The sequence below is a fragment of the Lissotriton vulgaris genome, chromosome 2_1 (assembly GCF_964263255.1).
Source record: "Lissotriton vulgaris chromosome 2_1, aLisVul1.2, whole genome shotgun sequence".
Taxonomy (NCBI): domain Eukaryota; kingdom Metazoa; phylum Chordata; class Amphibia; order Caudata; family Salamandridae; genus Lissotriton; species Lissotriton vulgaris.
The window spans coordinates 88,629,575-88,655,316 of NC_141687.1; the positions used below are offsets into that span (position 1 = coordinate 88,629,575).

At 45.0% G+C, this 25,742-nt stretch overlaps 1 protein-coding gene across 1 annotated transcript in view; it reads right to left on the bottom strand.

The window, feature by feature from the left end:
• SGSM2 (small G protein signaling modulator 2) overlaps positions 1-25,742 on the bottom strand; it is a 986,511-nt gene that overhangs the window by 403,524 nt on the left and 557,245 nt on the right. Inside the window, exon 3 of the mRNA XM_086954507.1 lies at positions 9,459-9,621. Coding sequence (XP_086810633.1) covers positions 9,459-9,621 — 163 coding nt within the window. The remainder of the gene's footprint in view (positions 1-9,458; positions 9,622-25,742) is intronic.

Below are 25,742 nucleotides of genomic sequence, written 5' to 3' on the forward strand. Positions count from 1 at the left end.
TGGAAAGGCAGAAGGTCCCTTCGTCAGACTACAAGCAGACTTTATTCAGTTACCCATGTGCAAAGGATATAGGTATGTCCTAGTTATAGTTTGCCTATTCTCAAGGTGGGTGGAGGCTTACCCAGCAAAGAAAAATGATGTCATTACTGTAGCCAAATTATTACTAAGGGAACTAAAACCTAGGTATGGATTTCCAGAGACAATTGAAACAGACAGAGATGGGCATTTTGCCAACGAAATCCTAGCAGAGCTCTATAAAGCATTCAAGATTGAGCCAAAACTGCACTGTGCATATCATCCAGAGGCTTCTGGAGTAGTCGAACAGGTGAATGGCACTATAAAATCAAGATTGGCAAAAATGTGTAACTCTACAAGATTGAACTGGATAGAAGCCTTGCCTCTTGTCTTGATGGGATTGAGAAGCATTCCAAACCGAAAGACAGGCCTAAGCCCCCATGAGATACTAATGGGAAGAGTGATGCGACAGGCATGGGTACCAGGATACAAACTGCTAAGTATTTCTGATGATTTGGTACTAGAATACTGCAGGCAGCTGGGTGACCAAGTGCGTTCTATCTCTCACCAGATTGGGGAGGACGCCGTCGCATGGCCTACAACTCCAGCCCATAAGCTGAAACCTGGTGATTGGGTTGTGTTGAAGAAACACACCCGGAAGAGTTGCCTTGCACCAAAGTGGGGAAAACCAAGACAGGTGATCCTTGTCACTACAACTGCTGTGAAGTGCGCAGGCGTGCCAAAGTGGATCCATGCCAGCCATACCAAGAGGGTAACCGGAGAAGAAGCGACTGAAGCTGAAGGTGGTGCAGCTGAGGAGACTCCAGACGAGGGTCCGGATCTAGCTGATGTCATACTACCGAGCACCAGTCAAGACGAATGGTTCCCAGCAGACGATCTGATTCTTGATCCAATAAGAACCAGAAAATATTCCTACCTAGACAGAGAGTGGGATAGTGAGGATGAGACAGGATTAGACGGAGAAGATCAGGTTATCGAGATTCACATCAGACCTGATCAGGAAATAGGTCAAGTAGGGACAGACCAAGTCATCGACACTCCTCCAAAGACTCCAGAAACTGAAAAGGGACAGATAATAATTAGGGCTGAAGTTCATGCGGAAGAAAATCAAGGGATCGAAGTGCATGAACAGGAACAGATAGAGATAGAAGAACGTGTTCAGGAGGCAGAGCCTGAAATAGTTGAAAATCAAAGACAAATCCAAAATATACCTGAACAAGGCTAGCTTAGAAACCAGGCAGAAGAAACTGAAGAAAGACCTGGGACTAGTCAGACAGGAAGGGAAAAAGATATCATCGAAGTAACAGTGCCACAACTAAACGAAAATAAAAGGGCTCGTGAGAAGGGCCAAACTACAGTGATAGCTAAAAGGCTCAAGAAGAAAAGTGAACCCAGATACATAAAAAGACTGAAATTAAGGTTAAAGACAGTAGAAGAGACAATAGAGGACCGAAAAAAAGTTGCCAGTGAAAGACAGAGAACAGGAACTCAGCCAAACAGACGCAGTACCAGAATAAAAAGACAAAACAAAAATTATCGGAGTCCTGAATGGACCTACTTGGTGTTGTAGGAAATTGATGATCTCGAAATAAGTGACAAAAGCGACAAAGAATCAATTACTGATCAAGGTTCCGAAGAAGAAGATCCAACCTGAGAGTGAAACTGCGTAAGCCTCTTGTGTAAAGTAACAAAGAGGGGTTGGAAAGTTTCTTGTGAGCCAAAATGTCTGATTCAAATGTGAATGGAAGACCTAGAGGGAGTTGTTGTAAAACTTGCTGTAAAATTTGCTTATGTAGTGTAGCAATAGTAATAGTGATATGGATAGGACTAACAGTCTTTATACGTTTTATGATAAGTAAAGATACTAACTTGTACCCTACTAAATCAATGACGCCAGAAACAGAAGTTGTACAAACTGAAGAAACACCACGAAGTGTAGAAAGACGTGAGAATGCAGTTAGCCTGAAACAAACCAGACCTGACTTAGAAGCACCAGATGAGGAAGGACTACATTTTCACAGAATCAGAAACAGAACACATTTGAATGTCTTTGCAAATCTTTTAGTGCACTATGTAGAAGCTATGGAAATAGAAGACTGCTATGTCTGTATGAAGCTACCTACTTCTGTAGCTGAAGGTGTGACTTATCACCATCTACCCCTGGCCTATGGAATTTCTTGTAGTATATTAGCAAGCTTATTTTATAGAAGCACCTTACAGTACTACTATTCAAACACTGACGTAATCTTTTCTGAACTTCCTATTCGGGGAAACCTGAATATTGTACATGTTAGAAGCGAAGTGACACGGTACATGGGAGAATATTTTCTGACTATAGGTGACAGATTTAAATGAAGCAAGCAGAGATAATTTGACTTGTTCATTACATGAGCAAGAGAAAATGTTTTTGAAAATGGCAGAAAAGAGAAGGGGGAGTTTCCAGAGAAAGGCAAATGATAAGAGACAGAAAACCCCTAAATGGGCTGAAAACAATGAAAGCACCTCAAATGGCGAAGCTAATCCTGCACTGTTGCTGGACTTTGAACGGAAAGGGAAACTCTGTCTTCATAGAGAAAGGACTAGTTATTATAACAATGTATTCATCGGTTCCAGTGAATGCGAACATAATTACAAGGTAATTGGAGGTTGGGGTTTCAAAAATGGGTCAGAACCTGTGTTTCCCGGAATTTATTATATATGTGGAAACAAGGCTTATTTCAAATTGCCGGATCACTGGTATGGAAGCTGCTATTTTGGCATTGTTTTCCCGAAAATATACCATGTGAACAACGCCGCTGGAAGCAATGGAAATACTAATGGTCTAGTACGTAGTAGACCTGAAAGTGTAGGAGAAATTATAGGTGATATATTTAGTGCACTGATACCTGGAGTGGGAGTGGTTCTGAATACTCACCGTATTTGCAAATTATCTACAGTAGTGGATCGGTTATCTACTGACACTGCTGCCGGATTCCTACTGGTCAATACTGAAATGGTTGCGATCAGATCAATGGTTTTACAGAATCGACTTGATCTTGATACCTTATTGGCAAAAGAGGGCGGAGTCTGCAGGATGCTGAAGGCGCAACATTGTTGCACTTACATTCCTGATAAAAGCGTAGAAATACAGAAATATGTGCGAAACATAACTAATTTGGAAAAAGAACTCAAACCACTGGAGGTTGATAGTGCCTGGAAGAGACTAACAGATGGTCTCTCTTCTGTAGGTGGTTGGTTTTCTAACATAGGTAGGAGTCTTGTGGGGAAAATACTGATGCCAATAGCTGGAATAAGTTTGATTGTGTTTATTATAATAATTTGCTGTAAATGCCAAAAATGCAGAAAGAAGTACACAGTAAATAAGAGGGGAGTGAAACGGAATGTTGAGGAGCTGGAATTAGAGGAATTAAGAAACCAGATATACAAAAAGGCTAAGAGTTTCCATCCTAATAAGGATGCTGAGAAGAGACTCAACAACAAATTTGTCGAGATTGAATGAGTGATATGTGAGAAAGAAAGTTGGCATCTGTTTCCTTTAATAGTGATGATAGTAAATATCATCAAAGAGGGGATTGATGGAGCAAGGATTCGCACGTAAAGCGACTTGCTCACATTCAAGAACCTTGTTAACCTATATTAGCATTAAACCGATCTGTTTCGTCATTAATATTGCACCTTCACACTACACGCGGGTGTCCCAGAGACGCTTGCCTATGTGTCTATTAATCATAACAAGGCTTGCATACTACAGAATTGCTGCTTCGCAGAAATCCAGTCTGCGCATGCGTCAGTCATACCCATGTGATGTGACACACTCGCAGTTCTGGAGGGATTTTTCGCTCATGCGCATTACAGCTAAAATGGCCGCTTTGTCTTTAACATGCTCTCCGCTTGCCAATGCTGCTTTTGCACATCTATCTATTTATGCCTAAAACCCTAATGCTATAGATATTATAAAGTAAGGGGTGCAGTGTAGCTCATCATGGTGTACAGTGTATTAATTTTTTCTGTGTTCCTAATTTGTTTTCGCTTACTTTTCATGTACCGCGTATCTGTGGGCCTGGGAGTGGGGAGCCTCTCCATCTTAGAAGTCTGACAGGGACTCACCACGTGACATGAGAAATGAAGTCTTGCAACAGTGGAACTCAGCCAGCTGGCTGCCGAAGCTGAGATGCTCCTGGGAACCTGTTCTCTTGCCTGGGAGAAGACTTCGACTTGTACCTAAATTGTATCAAGTTATATGATAATGTTTGTGAGCTCCATTGTCTTTTCTACATGTATGCCCTGGGAACTGGAATGTAAGGGGTGGGTACGAAATTTGAATATTAAATATGGGAACCCAGAATTTTAGGTGGTGAGATTGACCTAACCACCTCTCCTGACCAATCATAAGTTGGGGATCCTGTCACTTGCAACAATTGTGGGTGGTCTAGGAACCCGAAAATGGTATAACTAGCCTAGTTTAGCTAGAGAAATTGTCCGACTTGTCCGAGTAGCTGACCTGTCACAGACACTACGAACTCCATAGGTGATTGATACAGAGAGCTGCGGAGCACTCTGTCCGAGATTTCCACAAACTCCAAGGGGTGCAAATAGTCTTAAGTTCTGGCGAAGCACTTTGCTGGGAGATTCGAGAACCCAATCGGGGTTGCTGGCGGATTCCGTGCAGAGAGGGAGTAGCGCAGGCGTTGCATCCGAAGCTGCAGGTGTTGGTCGTGCCCTATGGTGAGCCCAGTCCTGACCCAAATCCTGAGGGGTATCCTGTCCTGATTTTCCGTGAGCTGTACCTGCTCACCTACTGGCATCCCAAGTCTTTGAGGGTCCTTGTCCTCGCCTTTTTCCCAAACTGACCCGTGGCCAGGGTTAGTCTTCATTCCCGTCCTAGGTAAATATAATTGTGGGTGTCCGTCTTTCTATTCTCCTTCCTTCTTCTCTTTAATAAAGCATACTTGCCCATGGTATTTCTCTCTGTCCTCTCCAAAGACTTATATGCAAACTGCTTATTAGCTATGTTCCATTTTTCCCCTTCCTATAGAGCATATTGAAGCTGTTTTACTCAAATTAGTTTGATCTAATTTACTGGTGTTTAGAATCTAGGTCTGAATTAGAAGTTAGACTAAGATCTGTTTAAATCACTTGTAGGACTTTAGCAAAATTCACTGACTAATAGGTTTGAAGCCCACCTACCTTAGTATAAGTCTGAAAACTGAATAGCATGTTCCCTGTTACCCTTACCCAATAGTATTTTTCCACTCGCACTAAATGGTGCTTGCCCTCATTCATAGCTACATCATAGTTGTAATCCTGATTATTGATTTTTTGATCTGTATTAGTCTTATACTTTTGTCACTCTGAATTTTACTTACTATATAAAATCCTTAAAACCCTTCAGGTGTCTGTGGTCATTATAAAATTATTAAAGTGTTATTGAATGTATAAAGTATAAAGAATTACCTTGTCTCTTGTCCACTGCTAGCTCCTGATCCGTCAGGAGAATATGTGCCTGTGGTAAGTCAGGTACATAGGTAATAGGGTTAAGGAAACACATAGAATTACCGGTGGTGGTGTGTAAACTCGCCCGATTCACAAAAATACTGTCATAAACACGTCATGGGCCCAAGTGCGTGAAATCTGGTATATCTAAGGGTCGGGCGACCTGCGCGCTCTATCAGTGGTGCCCCTCAGTGATGCGGTGGTGGGGCTGAGTGATGTTGTGGTGATGCAATAGATGGATAGAGTGAGCGCTGGAGAGGGGTGACTGGGATGGAGAGGGGTGACTGGGCTGGAGAGCTGTGAATGGGCAGGAGAGCTGTGAATGGGCAGGAGAGCTGTGACTGGGCAGGAGAGGGGTGACTGGGCAGGAGAGGGGTGACTGGGCAGGAGAGGGGTGGCTGGGCAGGAGAGGGGTGACTGGGCAGGAGAGGGGTGACTGGGCAGGAGAGGGTGACTGGGTAGGAGAGCAGTGAATGGGCAGGAGAGCGTTGATGGGCAGGAGAGCAGTGAATGAGCAGGAGAGGATTTTCTGGTTTGAGAGGGGTGTTGGGCAGGAGAGGGGTGTTGGGCATTTACTGGTTTGAGAGGGGTGTTGGGCTGGAGAGGGGTGTTGGGCTGGAGAGGGGTGTTGGGCTGGAGAGGGTTGTTGGGCATTTACTGGTTTGAGAGGGGTGTTGGGCTGGAGAGGGGTGTTGGGCAGGAGTGGGGTGTTGGGCAGGAGAGGGGTGTTGGGCAGGAGAGGGGTGAATGGGCAGGAGAGCAGTGAATGGGCAAGAGAGCAGTGAATGTAATATGCTGTTTTGTAGCGCGCTCAATTACTACCAGAGTATCCTGGCGCGGAAGACAGCTGGGGAACGCGTCCTGGCTTTCCCTGTGAGATGGTCCCTTTCTGGGTATCTCCAAGGTGAAACCAGGCATCCCCGGCGTCTGTGGGGGGCCGTTGTAGAGATGAGGCAAGCTTAATGCCCAGAGTTGCCGAGTGTGATCCCTGGTTAGAGTAGGCACCGAGGCGAGAATTATCGAGTACGTTGACCCTGATCCACGACCCTGCCGCGTCGGGAATTGAACCCTGGTCCCGGGCCGTTCTCTGCTTCCGGGTCTGCCGCCTCTAACCAGTGAGCCACACCACTCCACAGGAATGGGCAAGAGAGCGGTGAATGGGCAAGAGAGCGGTGAAAGGGCAAGAGAGCGGTTAATGGGCAAGAGACCAGAGAATGGACAGGAGCACTGAAATGGGCAGGAGAGGGGTGAATGGGGATGAGAGGGGTGAATGGGGGAGAGGGGTGACTTGGCAGGACGGCGGTGAATGGGCAGGAGGGTGGTGAATGGGCAGGAAAGGGGTGAATGGCGGGTGAGTGGATAAGGGGTGGGAAGGCGGTGAATAAGGAGTAACTCGAATATGGGCGATGGTAAAAATAAGTTTGAACGTGGATCTGGGGTGTGCAGCACCTCCTCTGAAGAGAGGGAGAGGCATGGAGGCAGGGAAGGGACACCGAGGCCTGAGGAGGCAGCTGGGGCGCTGCACGTAGGAGAGGGCGCATCAGTGGATGTGAAGGTCGGCAGAGGGGGAAGAGTTCGAGGAGAGGCGAGAGTGGAGGAAGGGCTGTGAACAGGCTAGTGACCGAGGGCAGGAGGGGGGCTGCGAGAACATAGGGCCGAATACAGCTAAGGGCGGACAGACGGGAGCCGCACCTCATGGAGGATTCCCCACATGAAGTACTGACTGAAACAAGGACAAGAGACGCAGAGGTAATATAGACTTTGATTCTCTGCCAGGTAAAATAAAAAAATGTTAACTGTAGTCACCTCTTTGCCCAGTGACGTGAGGAAATCAAGGCTGGCACTGATTCAGTCAGATAGGGACAATAATTAGTTAATGCCTCACTGCTGGCGTCTGTGTGTAAGTACTGGGGGTCCTGTGTGTTATCCCAACAAAAGTAACTCCGCTTACATTTCTTCTAAAGTTTATAAATTTAATAACATTCATTGAAATGGGTAACAGCAACACGATTGACCGCACTGATAAACGGCAAAACCGCTATATCCCACATGCTACATAAATAAAGCTATTATACTGTAAAAGACGATACGAATAATGCGCATAGTATATATAAAATACGGATTGTAGTTTGAGATGTGAATGCCTGCGAGGAGTTTAAAGAGAAACGAAAGAAATAATAATATGCCCCACTCTTCGTCTCCTGGATGAGTCACATCGTCCTAACATCATGACAAGAGACGTGTTAGTGTTGTTTAATCACAGTATTTTAGAAATATTTACACTAATTAAAAATTTCAGTAAATATTGTTATCTTAATCTTTGAAGGATATCCTGCCCATCCACAACATAGACCTATTTTCCGTATTGACTGAGAACATATTAGAGTCTGTAACTTGGCAGGGCGAGGTAGTCTAACTTTTTGGTGCTTAAGTGTAAACTCAGAATGAAAACGATGAACACTTCCGTCTTGACATGCGACCCAACTCTATCGCCTGAAAACATGTTCCTCCGAACAAGTTATTTCTTCTTTTTAGCTCTTCCAGCCCTCAGCCACTCATGCTCACTCTTTCAGTCAGTGATACATTTTGCAAATAAAGTCACCTTGCAATTTACGGGCCACGCCATGCCAGAATCAATTGCCGAAAATTCACCAACTCAAAGCATCAATACAGCAAGACTTACCTACTGTCTCGCGACGGAGGATCTTCCATAAAAACAAGCCACAGAAAAAAAGCCAAACACCCGGCACGCAGTGCTGACTCTTCTCCCCCCCAAAAAACCTAGAGCTGCCCGCGCATGCGCCGTACATGCAGCTTGCGCATGCTCTGCGGCTCATGGCCAGTGGAGGCCCATGTGGACGCTGCAGGCAGCGCCTGTCTCCTTCCGGGGCTCCCGTGGTGAAGAGGGGGCCCCGGCGCTAGAAAAGAAATGTGGGAGCTGAAGTCCCGGGTCCCAGGAGGGGGCCCGGGTGAAGAGCAGCAGATGGCAGTGCGGGGCTCCCGTGACTGAGGAGAGAGTCCTGCGTCGTGCTGCTGGACTGAAACTGCACCGAAACAGCAGCCAGCCGCCATTCAGCTGGAATCCTGCCTCAGACCCGGTAAGTGGGGGATTTGCGTAATATATAGAAGCCGTCCCTAAGTGGAGCTTAGTTGGAGGGGGGAGGAGCGCTTGTGTGTGTGTGTGCGAGGGGTGTCTCTGTATGTGTGTGTGTGCGTGTCTGCGCTTGTGTATGTGTCTGTGGCAGATGGTGCGAGCCCGGTTACGTAAGAGGGGGGTGCCTGTATGTGTGTGCATGCGCGCGTGTGTGTGTGCCTGCCTGCCTGCGTGCGTGTGAGTGTGCCTGAAAGCGAAAGCGCGCCCACACAGCTATGCAGACAGCAGCGAAGGCGCGTTCACGGAGGCAAATCTCCGACACCAAATGCGCGTGGCACCCTCTTGTCCCTGATTCCCATGAGACGGGCGGCTATAGTTGTCGAGCCTGGATGCATCCTTCGGATGCTAACTCCAGCTCGACCTAAAAATGCAGTCATAAAGTTAGGCAGAATTACGGAACTCCACCCTTTACGGAGCATGTCAAGTTTCCTAACTTTACTTGTATCAATTTGTATCCCTTCAGGCTTTCCGGACTTCCTGATTCAGAACGTCCCAGGAAGGACATAGTCCCAAAAAAAAGTAAGAGTGGCGGCTGGACAGCCACCACCTCTGGTAAAATGTATGGGAGCGAGGGGTCTTAGATGAGACCAGCTCTTTTTTTTAAAAAAAAGGAAGTTTCCAAGGTTTGAATTTCATAAAGCTTGAACTATTTAGAAAATACACTGAGTTATGAGGCATCCGACTATACAACTTTACATCTTTATACCCCTCTACTTTAAATCCCATCTGATTGATAGTGAAAATGACAAATATGATGCTGCACGCGGAGCCATACCTGCCCTCCACCTGCTGCTGCAGCTCTTGGACCTTCTTGCAAATGTCGCTCGCTGTCGCACAAGTCTTGCCCACCTTGGTGAAGAGAGCAGCGATCTTGTCGCTCCGCAGGAAGCCGGCGGTCCTCCGTTTCAGCATGTGAAGCAGGCATGCCTCCACCACTCCTGGAAAACAAAAAAGCGACAATGAATTACAATCAGCCATGAAGCAATACACAGCCAGGGGGTGAACCATATCTTGACAGTAGCACCGGATGCGGGTTACCGCACAGGTCAACTGGCCTCTGTTTGATAGCCAACAGCGCAAAGGATGCTGGGACTTGCAGACTGATGCATGTCAAAGGGAAGGTGAAACTGCAAATCCCAGCAGAATAGACCTGGCTGACGCAAGATCATTTTCACAGCCTGGGGCAGATGACGTCGATGGTGTATCACTCATCTCATATTGTACACCTCAAAAATATGAAGAACTGAGTCACCCCCAAAGGGGTTTCAGCTTGGGACTTTCAGATTAAACATAAATCATTGCAACAGAGACATTAAACCATTGAGTAATCTTGAAAGATAAAGGCATGCATGGGATAACTGTGGTCAGGAATGCTTTGAGCACTGATTGTCCCTGGTGGGACAATCTTTGTCGGTGCCCCAGTGGCCTCCTTATTCATGGATTTCTTCACCTCCACCCTCAAACAGCGCCCCTCATCGCTCCATACTCGCTCTCTCATAAGTGTTCCATTGGTTTTATATAGGTACTCCTATCAGTGCAAGGTGAAAGGGTACACACACAGTATGCAGAGACAATGAATCATACCTGTATAAACCAGTGTACAGGAAATGTTACATAAGAGAAAGAGGAGTCCAAGGTGTAGGAGTCACGTGTTATGCATAATGGTAGGGAGTATATTTTAAGAGTGCTTGGTCGGTAGTAAAGGGACAAATTCAGGATTTAAAACATAACACAGTAGTTGGGGTTGGAGTTACTAATAAAGATTTATTTCTACAAATGAACCCTTTTAAGAAACATTATGCAAATGAAAGATTGGAGAAAAACATAATGTTCTAACCTATACCTTGCAGTTTGCATACAGCTCTTTGATGCCAGTTCTTAGCTCACTGTGCTATATTAGGATTGTTACATATATGCAAGTAACAAAAGGATCACTCTGACAAAAGCAGTATCTCGCTGAGCCATCTATATAAAATACAACTCTATGATCTTCATGGTGCACCTGCTTTGCAGCAGGCACATTAACTCTCTGCATTACATTATGATGAGTTAAAACTGTGACTGGACAATACTCCATCTTTCTACAACAGGTATATTAAATTATCCGTGTTATCTTGATGTTTTTATAGTTGCCTGAAAATTGCTGGATACACAATGGACTCTTCAGCAGGTACGTTTAAGCCTGTAAGATATTTCAAAACACAGTGCTCCCTCCGACCTCAGGCGCGGTGCAGTGGCACCCGATGTAGAGTCCCCAAGGTCCCACCCCATTTCGGTCTGGTCCCAACTCCATTGCGACAACAATCCTTCCGGATTTTGTCAACTCATTGTTGTATCTGTTATAACCAATGCTAACATGAATGTCATCTGCCCTTATCATTCATAGAACTGAGAGAGTGCCAAGGTGATGATTCAAATATAACACCTGATGAGACACCCAATCTGGAACAAATATTCCTTTATGAAGATGTCAGGGCCAGTTTGCCTTTCACTTGCAATGCTTCCACCACAGCTCTTCCGACAATGACAGTCTGAGCTGTCAACAAAGTATGCAGTGTGCCGCTTCTCCAGGGCTTAATTTGTGCTGGTGCTTGCCGGTGCTTAGCACCGGCACCTTTTTATCAGGGCCGGGTCTACACTGCCACCGGCAACTCACTTCACCAACACGACTGCACCGCAGCCTGCAGGTCATGGTTAAAGTAAATTAAATATAGTTGCCTTACTGCCATGTTGTTCACTTCACAGACAGTCTCAGAGTCCTCTCCTCGGTGAAGAAGAGTGTTTCTCTGCAGTGCTGCAGTGTGAGCGAGCCCGACAACTTCATTTCCATGATGCAAATTAATTTACTTTCAGTTTTGCTGGAGATGGGCGGGCCCCTGATTGGGCTGTATTTAGTTCTATTGGGTAGGGGGCTGCGTCAGCGTGTCGTGCGTGCGTAACCTTTTTTCATTCCAGGGATGGTGGACCACACGTCCACACCCCAGCACACACGTACCGTACCGGACGAGTCACCGGCACCCGTTAGCACAACATGGAGGCGGGAACTTTGAAGCAGCAACAGGCCTCTTAGCAAGTCAGTGCCACCAGCAGTAACCGCAGTGAGTAATAAAAAAAACAATGCTGCTCCTTTTACTGGTGTGTGGGGCCGGCTATGGAACCGAGTCAGAGGTGTCAGCAATTGCTCCTGGCATCAGGCGGGGTACCTTGTGAATTGCTATGCTACCAGGCTGTCGGAAAAATGGTATAACCTCTACTATGACATACTTGCTTTTACTTAGCTGGCAGTGTTCAAAATAAATGAAAAAATCCATTAAAGCTAAAGGGATAAAAAAAAGGTGCGATAATCTTTCTGAAATATGATTTGCCCTGTGTTTGAAGAGCCTCCAGCAGTAACCGTGGCGCAGACAGTCAGTAAATAATAAAAAAAAATGCTGCTTTAACTGGCTCGTGGTGACGGTCACTTGAACCGAGTCAGAGAGGCCCCAGCAATCATGCCAACGGCGTCAGGCGGGGCTCCGTGTGTACATATGACACAGCGCAAAGAATCTTTCTGGTGACATAACACTGATGTGACACAAACAGTGTGCATCCAAATCACATCACACTCATCCCAATTTCCGATTTCTTATGTCCCCAATGCACTCTTCTATGTACAACACTCCCTGGTCGAGATGACTGAAAAAAAGAATAATCCCTGCACAGCCCCCTGCAGCTGGCTGTAAATCCATTGTGCCACATCAAATACAGTAAAGAACACTGTTAAGCACCAGAGGACAGTTGCTAACTGACATATTATGAGAACGGTGCTGCGGATAAAAGACACAACATTTTCCTGACTCCATTAAATTATTTTCGTTTCTTTAGCACCGTCTTGCTACAAATTCAGTTCAAGGAACAGAATGACCATTAGCGCTATAATTAAAGCAGACTGACTAGCACACTGACATTCTGCACGCACCACAAGTGTTCTCTTCTTTCAGCAGCACCCTTTTTTTTTTTTTTTGAAAACCTTTATTTAACATTTGCAATCAAATACAGACAAGGGCCTACAACCCCCAGGGCTGGCCGCTAAGCAGTTCAGTGCATAATTACAATCCAACTTCAAACCCGCCTCCCTGGGGAGCATAGGATCTCCATTCCACAAAGCGCATCGGTTGCAAAGACAGTTCAATTTGGAAACAGGATAGGAGGTTTTCATTTTAAAATAGTAAGTAGAAAGGATCAGGTGTCGCACAGTGTCTCGGATCAGAAAGGGGGGCGAGCAAAGAAACAACGTGTCCAAAATAAGCCCGCTATAATATAAGTCAACGGCGTTGAGACATACGACATCAGGATAAACTGGCACATTATTATTCGTCTACGCCATCATTATTGTCCGCCCCATATCACCAAAACCTCGGAAAAGTCAAGGTACAGATGTAGAAACAAGGATGTAAGAAAGCCGAACCCACTACACTAACCCGGAAAAGGAAAAAGAAGAAAAGACAAAGAAAGAGAAGGAAGAAAAGAGGCCATAGAACAAAAATAAAAACGAACACCCACCCCCACACCCCCCCACCCTGCACCCCTGCTGATGACTACGGCCACCCCCCTCGCAGCGTGCCTGTCGCCCAGTAACCAGAACCCGAAATATAGAAGAAAGGGAAAGAAGAAAAGGCAAAGAACCCCACTCGATGAGGGAAATCGGAGGAGGGCATAATACTACGGACTCCCGGTCTCCTTCCCCCGTCATAGCCAGCCCCGCCCCGGACTCCGTTAGGTCAATAAAACAATCCCGTTACACATATAGCCACAATAAGAGACCCAGATAAAATGCTCAACCCTGGCCCCGTCGATCAAATTTCGAAGTCGTCAATTAAAGAAAGCCCTTTCCACAAATTACTGCAAAAGTCTACAGAAAAGGAGTAAACAGATGAGAAAAGAACGGCAGGTCTCAATGTAGATGGTTGGTGCCAATGTTGCCCCTCCCTGCCATCGAAGCCAAGCTTTAGGCGATATGAATGCCGGACCCCCGGTCAGGGACCCCCGCGACACAGCACCGTGCGTCACTCGTCACCTCACCTACTGTATGGCACCAGGTAGCTGATGGTAGCAGACCAATCAAAAAGTCTGAGTGTTCCAGAGAGCGGACCCGACCACATTCAGCAGTCCGTTGTTATTCAACTCGGGCCCGGCAGAGCCCGCACTCGAGACCCCGGCGTCACTACTGGGTTAGGCCTCAATGCGACCATCGACGTATCTCCGCTCCACAATGACGGAGAAATTCCGGGATTGCACCACTGGAATGCGGGTCGGATCACACACACGGATCCGGTGCAGGTAATCAAGATAAGCAACAGGATAATAGAGCGAAGGACGGAGGTCAGCGGAGCCGGGAGACTATGCGGCCATCTTGGTTGATGTCGTAGCTCCTCCCCCAGCAGCACCCTTTTCAAGGTATCTTTTCCTACTTTATTTTATTTCTGTAGAGAGTAGTTTCACTGTATTTGTGTAACCTGTTCCAAATCATCTTCCCAGAAGCTGTAGGATTATATCATGGACAAATTTCTAAATCGTTCTAATCACTCTGCACCCTTTTGTTTGCACAATCAGCTTATTCATAATTATTTTCGAACAATATTGCTTGCTCAAAATACCGAAATGTACAGTCTAACGTGTACCTTTTCAAACCTAAGTGGCGATAATCAAGTTGCAAGGAAGGCAAAGGAAATAAACCTAAATATGCCATCAACTGAACTTTTCACAAGCATACATCCTACATCAATAGTGTACACAGGGTCAGGAGGGCTAGCCATGCAAGAATGTTCCTCGCACCATATTTAAGCTAAAGAACAGTGCAAGAATCACGAGGCCTCAGCCCACAGACCTGGCCGAGCCACCCAGGGAAGTTTGAGGGGTGGTAGGAGTGAAAGGTTTGTTGGCAGGCATGTTCTGGTAAATGTTTGAGGTACTTTACTTTTATTTGGCTGGGCTAAAAAGAAAATTAAATCGATGAAAGGAATAAAAGGTGTGATCATCTTTTTGTTAAGGTGATTTCCACGATGTGGGAGGTGTGAAGAACAGTGCAAGAAAATCACGAGGCCTCAGTCCACGGACCTGGCAGCCTCCCAGGGGAGTTTGAGGGTCGGTAGAGGTGAAAGGTTTGTTGGCAGGCATGGCCTGGTATATGATGTTCTTGCTTGAGAGTGATTAGTCTGTGGAATGAGGCAGTGACTTGACGTGACATTGGGGTACCTCCCTGCCAGGGGAATGCAGCCCTGTAGGAGTGAGCAGAAAAGAGGTGTGAGTCTATGTTTAGAAAGCAGAAGAGAGACTAAGTGTAGGGTGGGGAGGTGTCAGCCATAGCAAAAAGACCCGAAGGAAAATAGGGAACAGCCGGGTGAGAACTTGACATGGAGTAGGGGGTTCATGCTCATGGCTGAGAGGGGAGGAGGCCTCAAGGAGAGATCAGAAGAGATGGGGACTGGCAGCAGAAGACGGTGAGTTTGCATGCCTTGGAGACATCAGAAGGGGATGGGGGTAAAAGCTTGCCTAAATAGAGGCTGAGCGGAAAGTGCACATGTGTGTGGGGGCAGCAGGAGGGAGGGAGGTGTAAGGGCATTTGCAGGTCTGGTGGAGGGAACGAAGGGGGTATGGGGAGGTAAGGACCCACTGTGGAGGAAGTGGGTGGAGCCAGGGAGAAGTGGGTGTGGCCTCCGACAAATATTTGAGCACCTGGACTTCATATTTTACAAATTAAGCACTGCGCTTCTCCCTGAGAAACTCTAGACTGCAAGTTACTCCACTACATGCTCTCCTAGGGTAGCGCATAGAAGTAGGTTATACGGTGTTAGGCTTTTAGATGACATTTTAACCATGTTAGGAATATAAATTTTATTCCTGGTGTTTTTAACTTGCCAACTTACTGTTTTTACAATATCTTTTGTAATTATTTGTATATGTTCTAAGAAACAGGACCGTCCTGTTGTAATAAATATTTTTCGTTTAAAAGTGTCTGTTTTTCCTAATACTGTGTCTGCCATGCTGTGAAGAGTGAAACAGGTTGACTGTTCCCACGATGCTCCCGATTCCTTTTCAGGGATTGATACTGATCGAAAAGCAATGACTTCACCTCTACTATGTATTGAGTGGGGTTCTGTGGACTACAATAACATGTTGTTTCCCAATCAATGCTGGGGTATTGAACTGAGTTCAATAGGATCTCCTGTGGGTGGGACAGCGCACCTTGGAGAACTACACCTGAGTCATAGTTTAGACACCACACTAAAGCCGGTCCCTAATGTGTATACTAAGGAACTCTTGTGTCGCTCAAGAAATGTGGCATGTTCCTTCACACAACACTAGAAGAACAGTGCGCCATAGACTATGGGCCTTATTTCAAGTTTATAATAATAAACTGAACAATTGCCAATACTGTTATCATCAATTTATCTTATTTATCACTGCACTTTGGAGTTAAACCAAATATGGGTCCTGGACTAGTAATTCAGTCTGAATAAATCATTATTTTATTTTGTTCACTTGAAATACATTTGTTGATAAATTTATATCATTTGTACACTTTTTCAAAACCCTATAATCAACATACACAAAAAACAGCAATTTATACAATGAATCATGAATAAAACTGTACACATTCACAAACATTCATTGATCCCAGTCAGTCAACATATTCCACACTCAGACATTCACTCTCACACCCGAAAAAACAATCTATTTACATTAAGAATTAAATGATTATATACACAAAACCATAGAAATTCGTTCATTTGATGCTTGCAATTTTACAAAAAATGATATCTGTTTATAAATCTTATGGCGTATGAACTAGCGGACCGCTAGTTCATACGCCATAAGATTAATAAACAGATAGCATGTGCTACAAATAAAATGTTTGCGTGAGGCAAAACATGATTTAGTGTTGCCCTCTGTGCATCTTTAGTTGACATGGCTCTGATATGGCTCTACGTTGAATCTGAATGGTTTTGGCGCAGGCCACACAGCAACAAACCTACCTTGCATCGACTAATAGGGTTTTGCAATCAGCAACAAAGGGTGATTTAATATTGCCCAACTTTTGGCATAAAAAAATGCCTTGACGTGCATTGCAGTTCCCTATTTGTGTGGCGGGAGTACCAGTGCTAAACATTAGTAAATCTGGGCTTAAATATCACAAGAGAGATGCATTATAGTGGCCTTTTTTCTTGCCAAGCTTCTGAGGACACATAATGGTCTCTATACTGTGAAATGTAATTTATAAAATTGAATGTATTACGTTACAATGCATACATTTACAACGCATGCATTTACAACGCAGTTTTTACATCGCAACATCCTCTACAACGCATTCCATTACATCGCATGACACTACATAGCATTTTCAAAAACTACCTTTACAACGCATTCGATTACATCTCATACTACCTTTACAACGCATACCATTACAATGCATACCATTACATTGCATTTAAGGTAAGTATTGGATAGTATAGGGGTAAAAAATACTATTCTAACTCCAGGGGGGTGCAACAGTAGTGTAAGTGTTGGATAGTGTAGGGGTAAAATTATTATTCTAACTCCAGGGGGTGCAACAGTAGGGTAAGTGTTGGATAGTGTAGGGGTAAAAATTTCAATCCTAACTCCAGAGGGTGCAACAGTAGGGTAAGTGTTAGATAGTATAGGGGTACTATGCGTTGTAATGGTATGCGTTGTAATGGTATGAGTTGTAATGGTATGAGTTGTAGTGACATGCCTTGTAGTGACATGCGTTGTAAAGGATGTTGCGATTTAATGACTGCGTTGTAAGTGTAGTGCGATGTAATGACTGCGCTGTAAAGGTTGTTTCCCATCTCTATTCAGTGCAGTTCTGTTGTAAATATTAGGGTATAAATGATAGGTTTATAGAAATTTGAAACCTGTTTATAAAAAGGTGTCAAAGTAAAAGTGCTGGAAGTGGCATGAGAAACCAAGTGCATGAGCCCGACATTGGCCTTCTCCACTTGCCTTGAAGAAATACTGTTCCTTTAAAATTATTCCAAATAATGATCTTATTTTCAGTTTTGTTGCACTCATCTACTTTTTCAGAGCTTTTCTTGGTTTACAAGTGAGGTTTTGGGGGCGGTGGAGGACAATCAGTGGTGGCTGGTGACCATTAAAAGTTGTGGGCATAATACTTGGTTCGAGTAGCCTGACTTCCACTCTGAGTGTTCAGGGGTTCACACACACTCACATGCACTCAGTTTTACTCCCTCACTCATTCTCACTCTGTCTCATTTACTTACTCTCATTCACACTTGCACTCACTTTTACTTACTCTGGCTCACTCAGTCTCACTGACTCACACATACCCTTTCTGTGTCACTTACTCTCACTCAGTCCCACTCACTCAGACTCGTTCTGATTCACTCATTGTCACTCTGACTCGATAAGTCTAACTCATTCTGACTCACTCATTCTCATTCTGACTCACTCATTCTTAATGTGACTCACTGAGTTCCACTCAGTCTCACTGTGACTCACTCATCCTCAACGAGTCTCACTCATTCTCACCTAGTCTCTCCCAGTCTTCTTGACTCACTCGTACTCCCTGATTCACTCATTCCCAATGATTCTGATTCCCTCAGTCTCACTGTGACTCACTCAAACACACTCAGTCTCTTTGATTCAATCTCACTCTGAATCATTCAATCTCAATCACAGTGAGGCTCTGCCATTCTCACTCAGTTTAATTAACTCTCACTAACTCAGTCAGTCTCACTGACTGTGACTCTTTCAATATCAGTCTGACTCATCACACCCACTCACTCTAACTCAATCTCACTATAACTCACTCAGCCTTGTCCATCTTTCATCTCAGAGCCCTGCTTATATCATTCCCCCTACCGGGCAGGGACAAAAAGGGGCTTGATTTAAATAAACCCATGGGTTAACGATGGATGCAAACACTCCAAGCAGAGACCCCCCAACATTCTCAGGTCGAGGTGTGAATAGTACACCCAGTTCTGGTAATTTCTAGATCTTGTAGTCTGGGTTTTTCTCAGAGAGTTACTTATAGAAGAGAGAGAACAGCAGCACTGCTCTGCATGCACCCACAAGAGGACTGGTGGATCCAAGCCAAATATCCCCTATTCTCAAAGCAGTGAGATGTGTTCCTGTATCTCAGGTACTTTGAAGTCAGTCTTCTGTTTTAGTTTCATGAGGTCTCCTGAGATTCGTGCTTACCAGTTTCTAGTGCCTGGCCGGTTCCTGCATTTGGTATGATGTATAGTGCTTTGGTGTATGAAGTCCTATTGAAGATGTCTCAGAGGTAATTAGGTCTCTACAGAAAATATTTATCGAGTAGGAGGTTCTAAAGCAGGGGTGCTCAAAGGCAGCATCCTTCTCAGACTTTCAGTATCTACATTTGTGATAAGTGTACTTGCAGTGCTCTAAATGGAACTTACTGCATTCTTACCCTCTTGGCCACGGCGGTAATTCTGCCGCGGCGCTGGGGGAAGGTGGGGCCGCGCGGCGCCGCCATGCTCATGACGGAACCACTCCATCACGGGCGCACTGTGCTTGTGACGGAGTGGTTCCGTCACGGCCCCGCCCGCTCAATAGAATGCGCCGAGCAGGCACGGAATTGATGCCGCACAGGCGCGGCGGGCAGGCCGTGACAGAACCATTCCGTCACCAGCACAGCACGTCCATAGCTGGTGACGGAATGGTTCCGTCACCAGCACAGAAAGGGTTAAAAACTTGGCTCTGAATCCAAGGTTATCTCCACTGATTGGCTAGATCTCTGATGCATTAGTCACCTAGCGCCAGTGCACCTCTGTTGAGGTAGCTGCTCTATAAATATTTAATATAATTGTTAATGTCCATGACCTTCCTGAATACATGGCAAGGGTCCAGCCCTCTTCGTTATCATAAAGATCTGGCAAGAATACATCCTTAAGCATAAAAGGGAAACCCCTGCTCTAAAGAGGAAAGGGATTCCTGGTTTGACCTCTCATAAATGTACTAACCTTAATCCAGAGATGTTTACCAATATACAACTAGGATATTTAGTACAGCTCAACAGAGAGGGGGAGGCGATATATACACCCCCCATGTCATAATGTTACAGTTCTGAATTGATTTGGAGATAAACAAGATGTAAACAGAACTGCCTGCAATGTTTAATTCAGATCTATTTTGTTTATTCTCTTGTCATGTGAAACAGAGATATAAATGGTATAGAGTAGCTGGTATAGATTAAAAAATAACGAAAACATGGGTCATTCCGAGACGGAAAAGATGGCGCTGTGAAACAGTACAAACCCACATACATATAGAAACAGTGCTTGAAACTGTAGTAGGCCCAGGCATCATATGTCCTGTCTGGAAATTCTGATTCTAGGATTATAAACGGCAAAATAACTGGTTGAACTATAAGTTTGGTTGGGCTTAAACTATGTACCTTTTGCCTACTATATAAAACACATGTATTCATTAAAAAGTTCACATTGTTCACTCTTCAATCATTTATCAAAAGACAGGTGTATTTAATAATCACCAGGACAAATTCATTTTGTAAGACATTTGTAACAGATGGTTTGTACCCTGATCTCCCCAACAAGCATGGGTCGAGAAGTAGGATGAAGGCCAAGGGTGAACAACACTAGAAGCTTTGAAACGTGTATGCAGTTGATGTGCACCCATAAAGAGCGTTGGAATCAGGGCACAATGTTAATCTTAAAGGAAAGTATAGTTTCGTTGAGTCTAAATATCCTTGAAGCCACTGCCTCTGGGTAACTACATGGTCGTGGTTTATATACATGAACACATTTTGCCTCAAGACTGTATGAATACTTTCTTTGTTAAAATTAAGTCAGGTGAAAGGTAGGACCTTTAAATAATCATTTAAACTATCCAGCTGAAATCACCCCATATCTTGGGTAAATATGGAGATCTGTGAATCAGGGCTAGTGAGAAAATTGTACTTTAGGCAGAACTTCCTCCTTTAAGCCATGTTGATAACTGCCTCAAGCCTCTGCAGGATGCTTACTTGACCACAGTGTGGCCAGCCCAACAGTAACAGTTAATTAAGAGATAGACTTAGTTAGTAAAATCTTGATGCGATCTAATACTGACATGAAAACACAGCAAGACTCATATACAGGTCAATAATAAAACCCTCCATCCAAGCAAAAGAACGCCAAAGGCACTGACACAATTGAATATGCAACAAGAAAGGAGAGTGTAGCATTCCTTGTGCACTAGACTGTAAAACGCTGTGCTAGACTCTAATAAAGTCCATCATAAGCAGAAAAAGTAGTAAGGACAAAGGGGAGGAAACTACTGATTGGCTATAGTCTTTCAAAACACAGATGTCAAAGGATGACATTGAAATGAACATACACACATTTATTGTAATAACTCTAATGAACTGCAAAGCCAAACAAAAAAACTAGAGAACTGACTAAGTCACAACAACTTTCAAATGTAGGGTTTAATATTAGGAGTGGAGGCAGACAATGAAATCAAACAGTTTATACGGAATCTCTTAGTCAAAGCCTCACTATTGACAGGCAGGTAATAGGATCTCAAAAGGATGGTGCAAAGTGCACCCAGACAGTACACCTTTAAGTTATCATCGTCCGCCCATTGCTATTTTGATATGATACAATGTTTGTAACAAACCAAGAAATTCTTTGCACCTAATAAATATAACTGCAAACTGTTAAAGTACATGAAGAAAAACATGTCTGTTAAATATTTCAGAATAAGAGGTGCTTTTGATTTTGAATATTTTTATAGATTCTCTGGCAAGGTGCTGCAAAAGACCTGTCTCCCGTCCAAGAACATCAGAGGCGTGGGATGTTCCGTTTGTTGGCAGACTGTGGGAGCAAGGAGAAACATACTGCCGAAGCCTGGCTGCCAGAAAAGATGGAGCAGTTTCATAATTCAGGACATGAAATTCTTCCTGCAATAGCTGTTAAATTGACAGACTTCACAATTGGTTTGGCATTGGATTTTATCTTTAAAATGTCCTGTAAAATGTCAGTAAAGTTTTCCTGTGAATTTTTTTTTATAAACACTACTGGTGACCAGCGTGGCCACGTCATAGTGCTTTTTTTATCTGCAGGCGGGGAGGGTCAAGAAACACAAAACAGGGGTGAAGTCACAGCACATGCGATGTGTAGCCAAGACCTAAAATGAATGTATCCCTGTGTAATGTAACCGTTGCTCATATAAAGGACTCCAATACCTTTGGGTTGGTTTCGCGTTAAAGTCTGCAACAACAAAAAATGCTGTTTCAGTGTTGCTCTCAGCAGAAGGGGGAGGCGGATGGGCTTCTGGGATCTTGTGACTGTGTGTTAAAGTCTACTGGTATCCAGGGTGTGGGGAGAATGTCAAATAGAGAGGGGGAAGAGCAGAAGTAAGCACATTGTGGAAGGGCAACTGGTGAGTGTAAAGGGAGTAGCATCTCTTTGTACTACAGAGCTTCAGCCATAACTTGCAACACGAATGGGTTTGAGAGGGGAAAGAAGTGCCTGAAAACACGAGCACTCATATGGAGTGCTTAAACACAAATAAAAAAGTAGCTCAGAAAGCAGGAGCTTTCGATGGACACAAGTACTTGGTCTATGCTCCAGTGGAGGGCCAAACAAAAGAAGAGGCAGGACGCATGCATGTCATGACAAATGGGAACAAAGGATATGAGAAAGACACTGAAGCTAACACTTGGTTAGCTATGGACTGATTGTAAATGGCATGTCTCGAAGAGACAGCGCATGTGCGACCTAAAAATGGTTAGCCATTCCGCAGGCAGTTTTACACTGCTGGTGTTCACATTATGGTTTATTGATTTTAAGGGCTGGTTATGTATCAGGTAACTCTTGTGTAGAGCTTATAATGACAGGGCGGGCAAGGCACCTTTGACAGAATGCACCGAGAGGTCTGCAAAGAGACTGAGGCGTCATTTATAATGTGACAGAAAGGAACATCCACCTAAAACCAGCAGATGTCTTATTTGATCACAGCCGGGTTGCCCAGATGGCAGTCAGGTTAGATAGTCAGAAAGTCCGTCCTTTTTTGGGTAGCCTTTTCAACACTGTTTTTTTCTGGCCAAATTCACCATCTCAGGCAGAAAAAATCAGCAATGGCCCGCACGCACTAGGAGAAAACTTGCAATTGATTCTGTGGAATGGTGATTTTGTGTCACATAAATAGCCTCCACTTTGGGGCTCTAACAAAACAACGCAGAGTTGGCTGTCATGACATGATTGCCTGACCTGCATTACATGTTTCACCAAACGTTGGCAGGAACACATCCAATGAGGGTGCCCTGCAGGGAACTTTACTTTTGGTGGGAAGGTCACCATCAGATTTGTGGAGGAGGGGCCTGTAGTGCCCGAGCAGACTGGCAGGCCACCCGGGAACATCTAAAAGACCCCACGAGTGCAGCCAGACAGAAAAAGTGACCCTTTACAAAGAAAGAAAGAGCAGAAGGCAGACAGAAAGGAGTTAATATCACATCACTAGTGGGTGTGGGCTAAGTGACCATTTACAAAAATCCTGAGTTTGAGTTGTTGTAGAGGTACATATGGACCGACACTGGGTCTGCTTGTGCTCTGGCACCGGTTTGGATGTGCCTGCGTGATGTGTGTGAGCATATGCTTACGTGTGTGTGCATGTGTGTGTGGGCACCTTGATAACCACTTTCTGTGTGAGGACCGGAGCATCAGGAGGACCGGTCTCCGTAGTGTGTTTAGGGACTTTCGAGCGAGTGGATCAAAAAACTAAACGCATTCCAGTTTTGCCTCAGTCCGCGTTATAACCTTTCCTACTATCAAAGCCAGGGGCGGATTGGCAAGGCGGGCATTCGGGAATGGGCCGAAGGGCCGGTGCCTCAGTGCCCTCTGTGGGCCGTTTTTTTCTCCCCTGTCCCAGTCCACAGAGAGTGGACTAGGAAAGGGGAGAAAAAAAAACGTCCCACAGAGTGCACGGAGACAGAGACGTAGAAAATGAAAGCAGCCTCGCTGTGCGGCCAGACAGCGATTGTCAGCTGTGGGCTCTCTTTCACCCCTACCCTGCCAAGCAATCAAGCCGAGGCTGGGCTGGGGAGGGGTGATTGTTTGCAATAATCGGCCTCCCTGGGGGCCAGGTGTTTCTCAGGCCTTTGAGCCATTTGCACCTCGGCCCCCCTGGGGCCCATGCCGCCCAGAAACGGTGTTAGTCTTAACACCTCGCCCACAGCCCTTCACATTCAGGGCATAGTGGGCGAGGAAGAATGGGTCTTGCTGTGGGGGCCTGGTGATGCTTGGAATTTTTTTGTTTTATTTATTTATTTATGCGATTTTATATAGCGCAGACTTTACCCGAAGGTGTCAGAGCACTTCACACTAGGAACAGCAATAATACATGAGGAGAAAATTATAAGTGGACAAATTACAAAAGCAAACGTTAAGTTACATGAATCAAAAGTAACAATAGTGAGCAACCAAAATACAAGAGGAGCAAACGATACATTACAGGAGGAAAAAGAGATATGTGTGCAGGTTACAAAAGCGTACAAAATACAAGTAGAGGTATAATACTGCAATTAATGGCAGACACTTCAGCACAAGAACAAAGGTTACGTAGGCAATGGTGGCACTTGTGCAAGTATCTAAAGCGAACAAAAGTGAGAGGTAGCAAACAGTGTGTTACAAGAGAAAAGTGACGTGTGCAAGTTAGAAAAGGGTACCATACACAGGTACAAGGGTAATACTACAGTAAATGGTAAATACTGAAACTGCCAGAACACACTGGGAAGGCACTTCCCATGCACCCGCTTCACCTCAGCCCCCCCCCCCCCCCCTGGCTACCTGGCTACCTTGGATGACCCAGAAAGCTGTGTTTTGTGCTCCCCTGCCAGGACATTTTCCCAAGGCCTGGAGGGTTGATTAATTTACTAATTGCAGGGGCCTTATCTCTGTTCATGTGCTCCTGAGCTGAAGGTCTGGGGAGGGCTGAGTAAGTTAGTAATAGCAGGGGCTTTGCTGCTTTTCAGGTGCTCCTGTGCTGGAGGGCTGGAATAATTTTGTGACAAAAAGGGGCCTTGCTATTTTTTTTAGTTGCTCAGCATGTAGGCCATTGTCACCTTGGCCCTGTGTCCTGTGCAAGAACAGTATCCTCCCACTTTCATTCCTTGTCTGTGCAAATGGTGTTGCATGAAAGGGCACGCCCCTTGAATGTGGGCCACGCCCCTTAAGTATGGGCCACGCCTCTTAAATGTGGGCCACTTTTTTCGTCAGTGCCCGGGCCGAATTGTGATCCCAATCCGACCCTGATCAAAGCCCCTGTGGAGTTAGAATAGTTAGACAAATAATTATACACTTCATTACGATCAATGGTCGATCCTCATAATAATAGGTGTGTTGTGTGTGTGTGTGTGTGTGTGAGTGTGCACTACAGTGTGTGTATCTGAACAATATTTATGTGTGTGTTGAAATTTGTGGATAGATGTGCATTCCGGGCGTGTGTGAACATATTCACCAGATGTGCAATGCGGGTCATTCTCTTTAAAATGTTACAAACCGCATGATTTTCTGCATTGGATTCGCCCAATCCAAAGATTTTGAAAGTGCCAAGAACCTAGAAGAGGGCGACCAGGTGTAACCCCAGTCCTCTCATGAAATCCACCATGCCTGAAATGTAATTCTCCCAGTCCACAGCAGGGTCAAGGGTACCTGTTGGGATGTTGTCCTTTGCACAGATTTACAACCACAGGTTTTATGATTTTTGGGCTCTGATTACAAGTTGTGCAGAGTGGCATTTCTGTATAAAACTTTGCTGTGCTCAATCATGAGGGCCCACCCAAATTTACTTGCCCAAAAATCTAGTAAAATTGCATTGGGAATGGGCTGCACAGATCCCCCTGTCATGCCAGACTCTTATCCTGTTTCACATCCTCCCCGCCAGGCCCGGTTCTAGAGGGCGGGCCAGACCCTCCCAAACATGACCTCTGGCCCTACCAATCACAGCAGAAGAGGGAGGCCACAGAGAAAGCACCTGTTAAATGGTTTCCTTGGGATTTCTTTTCACACTATTT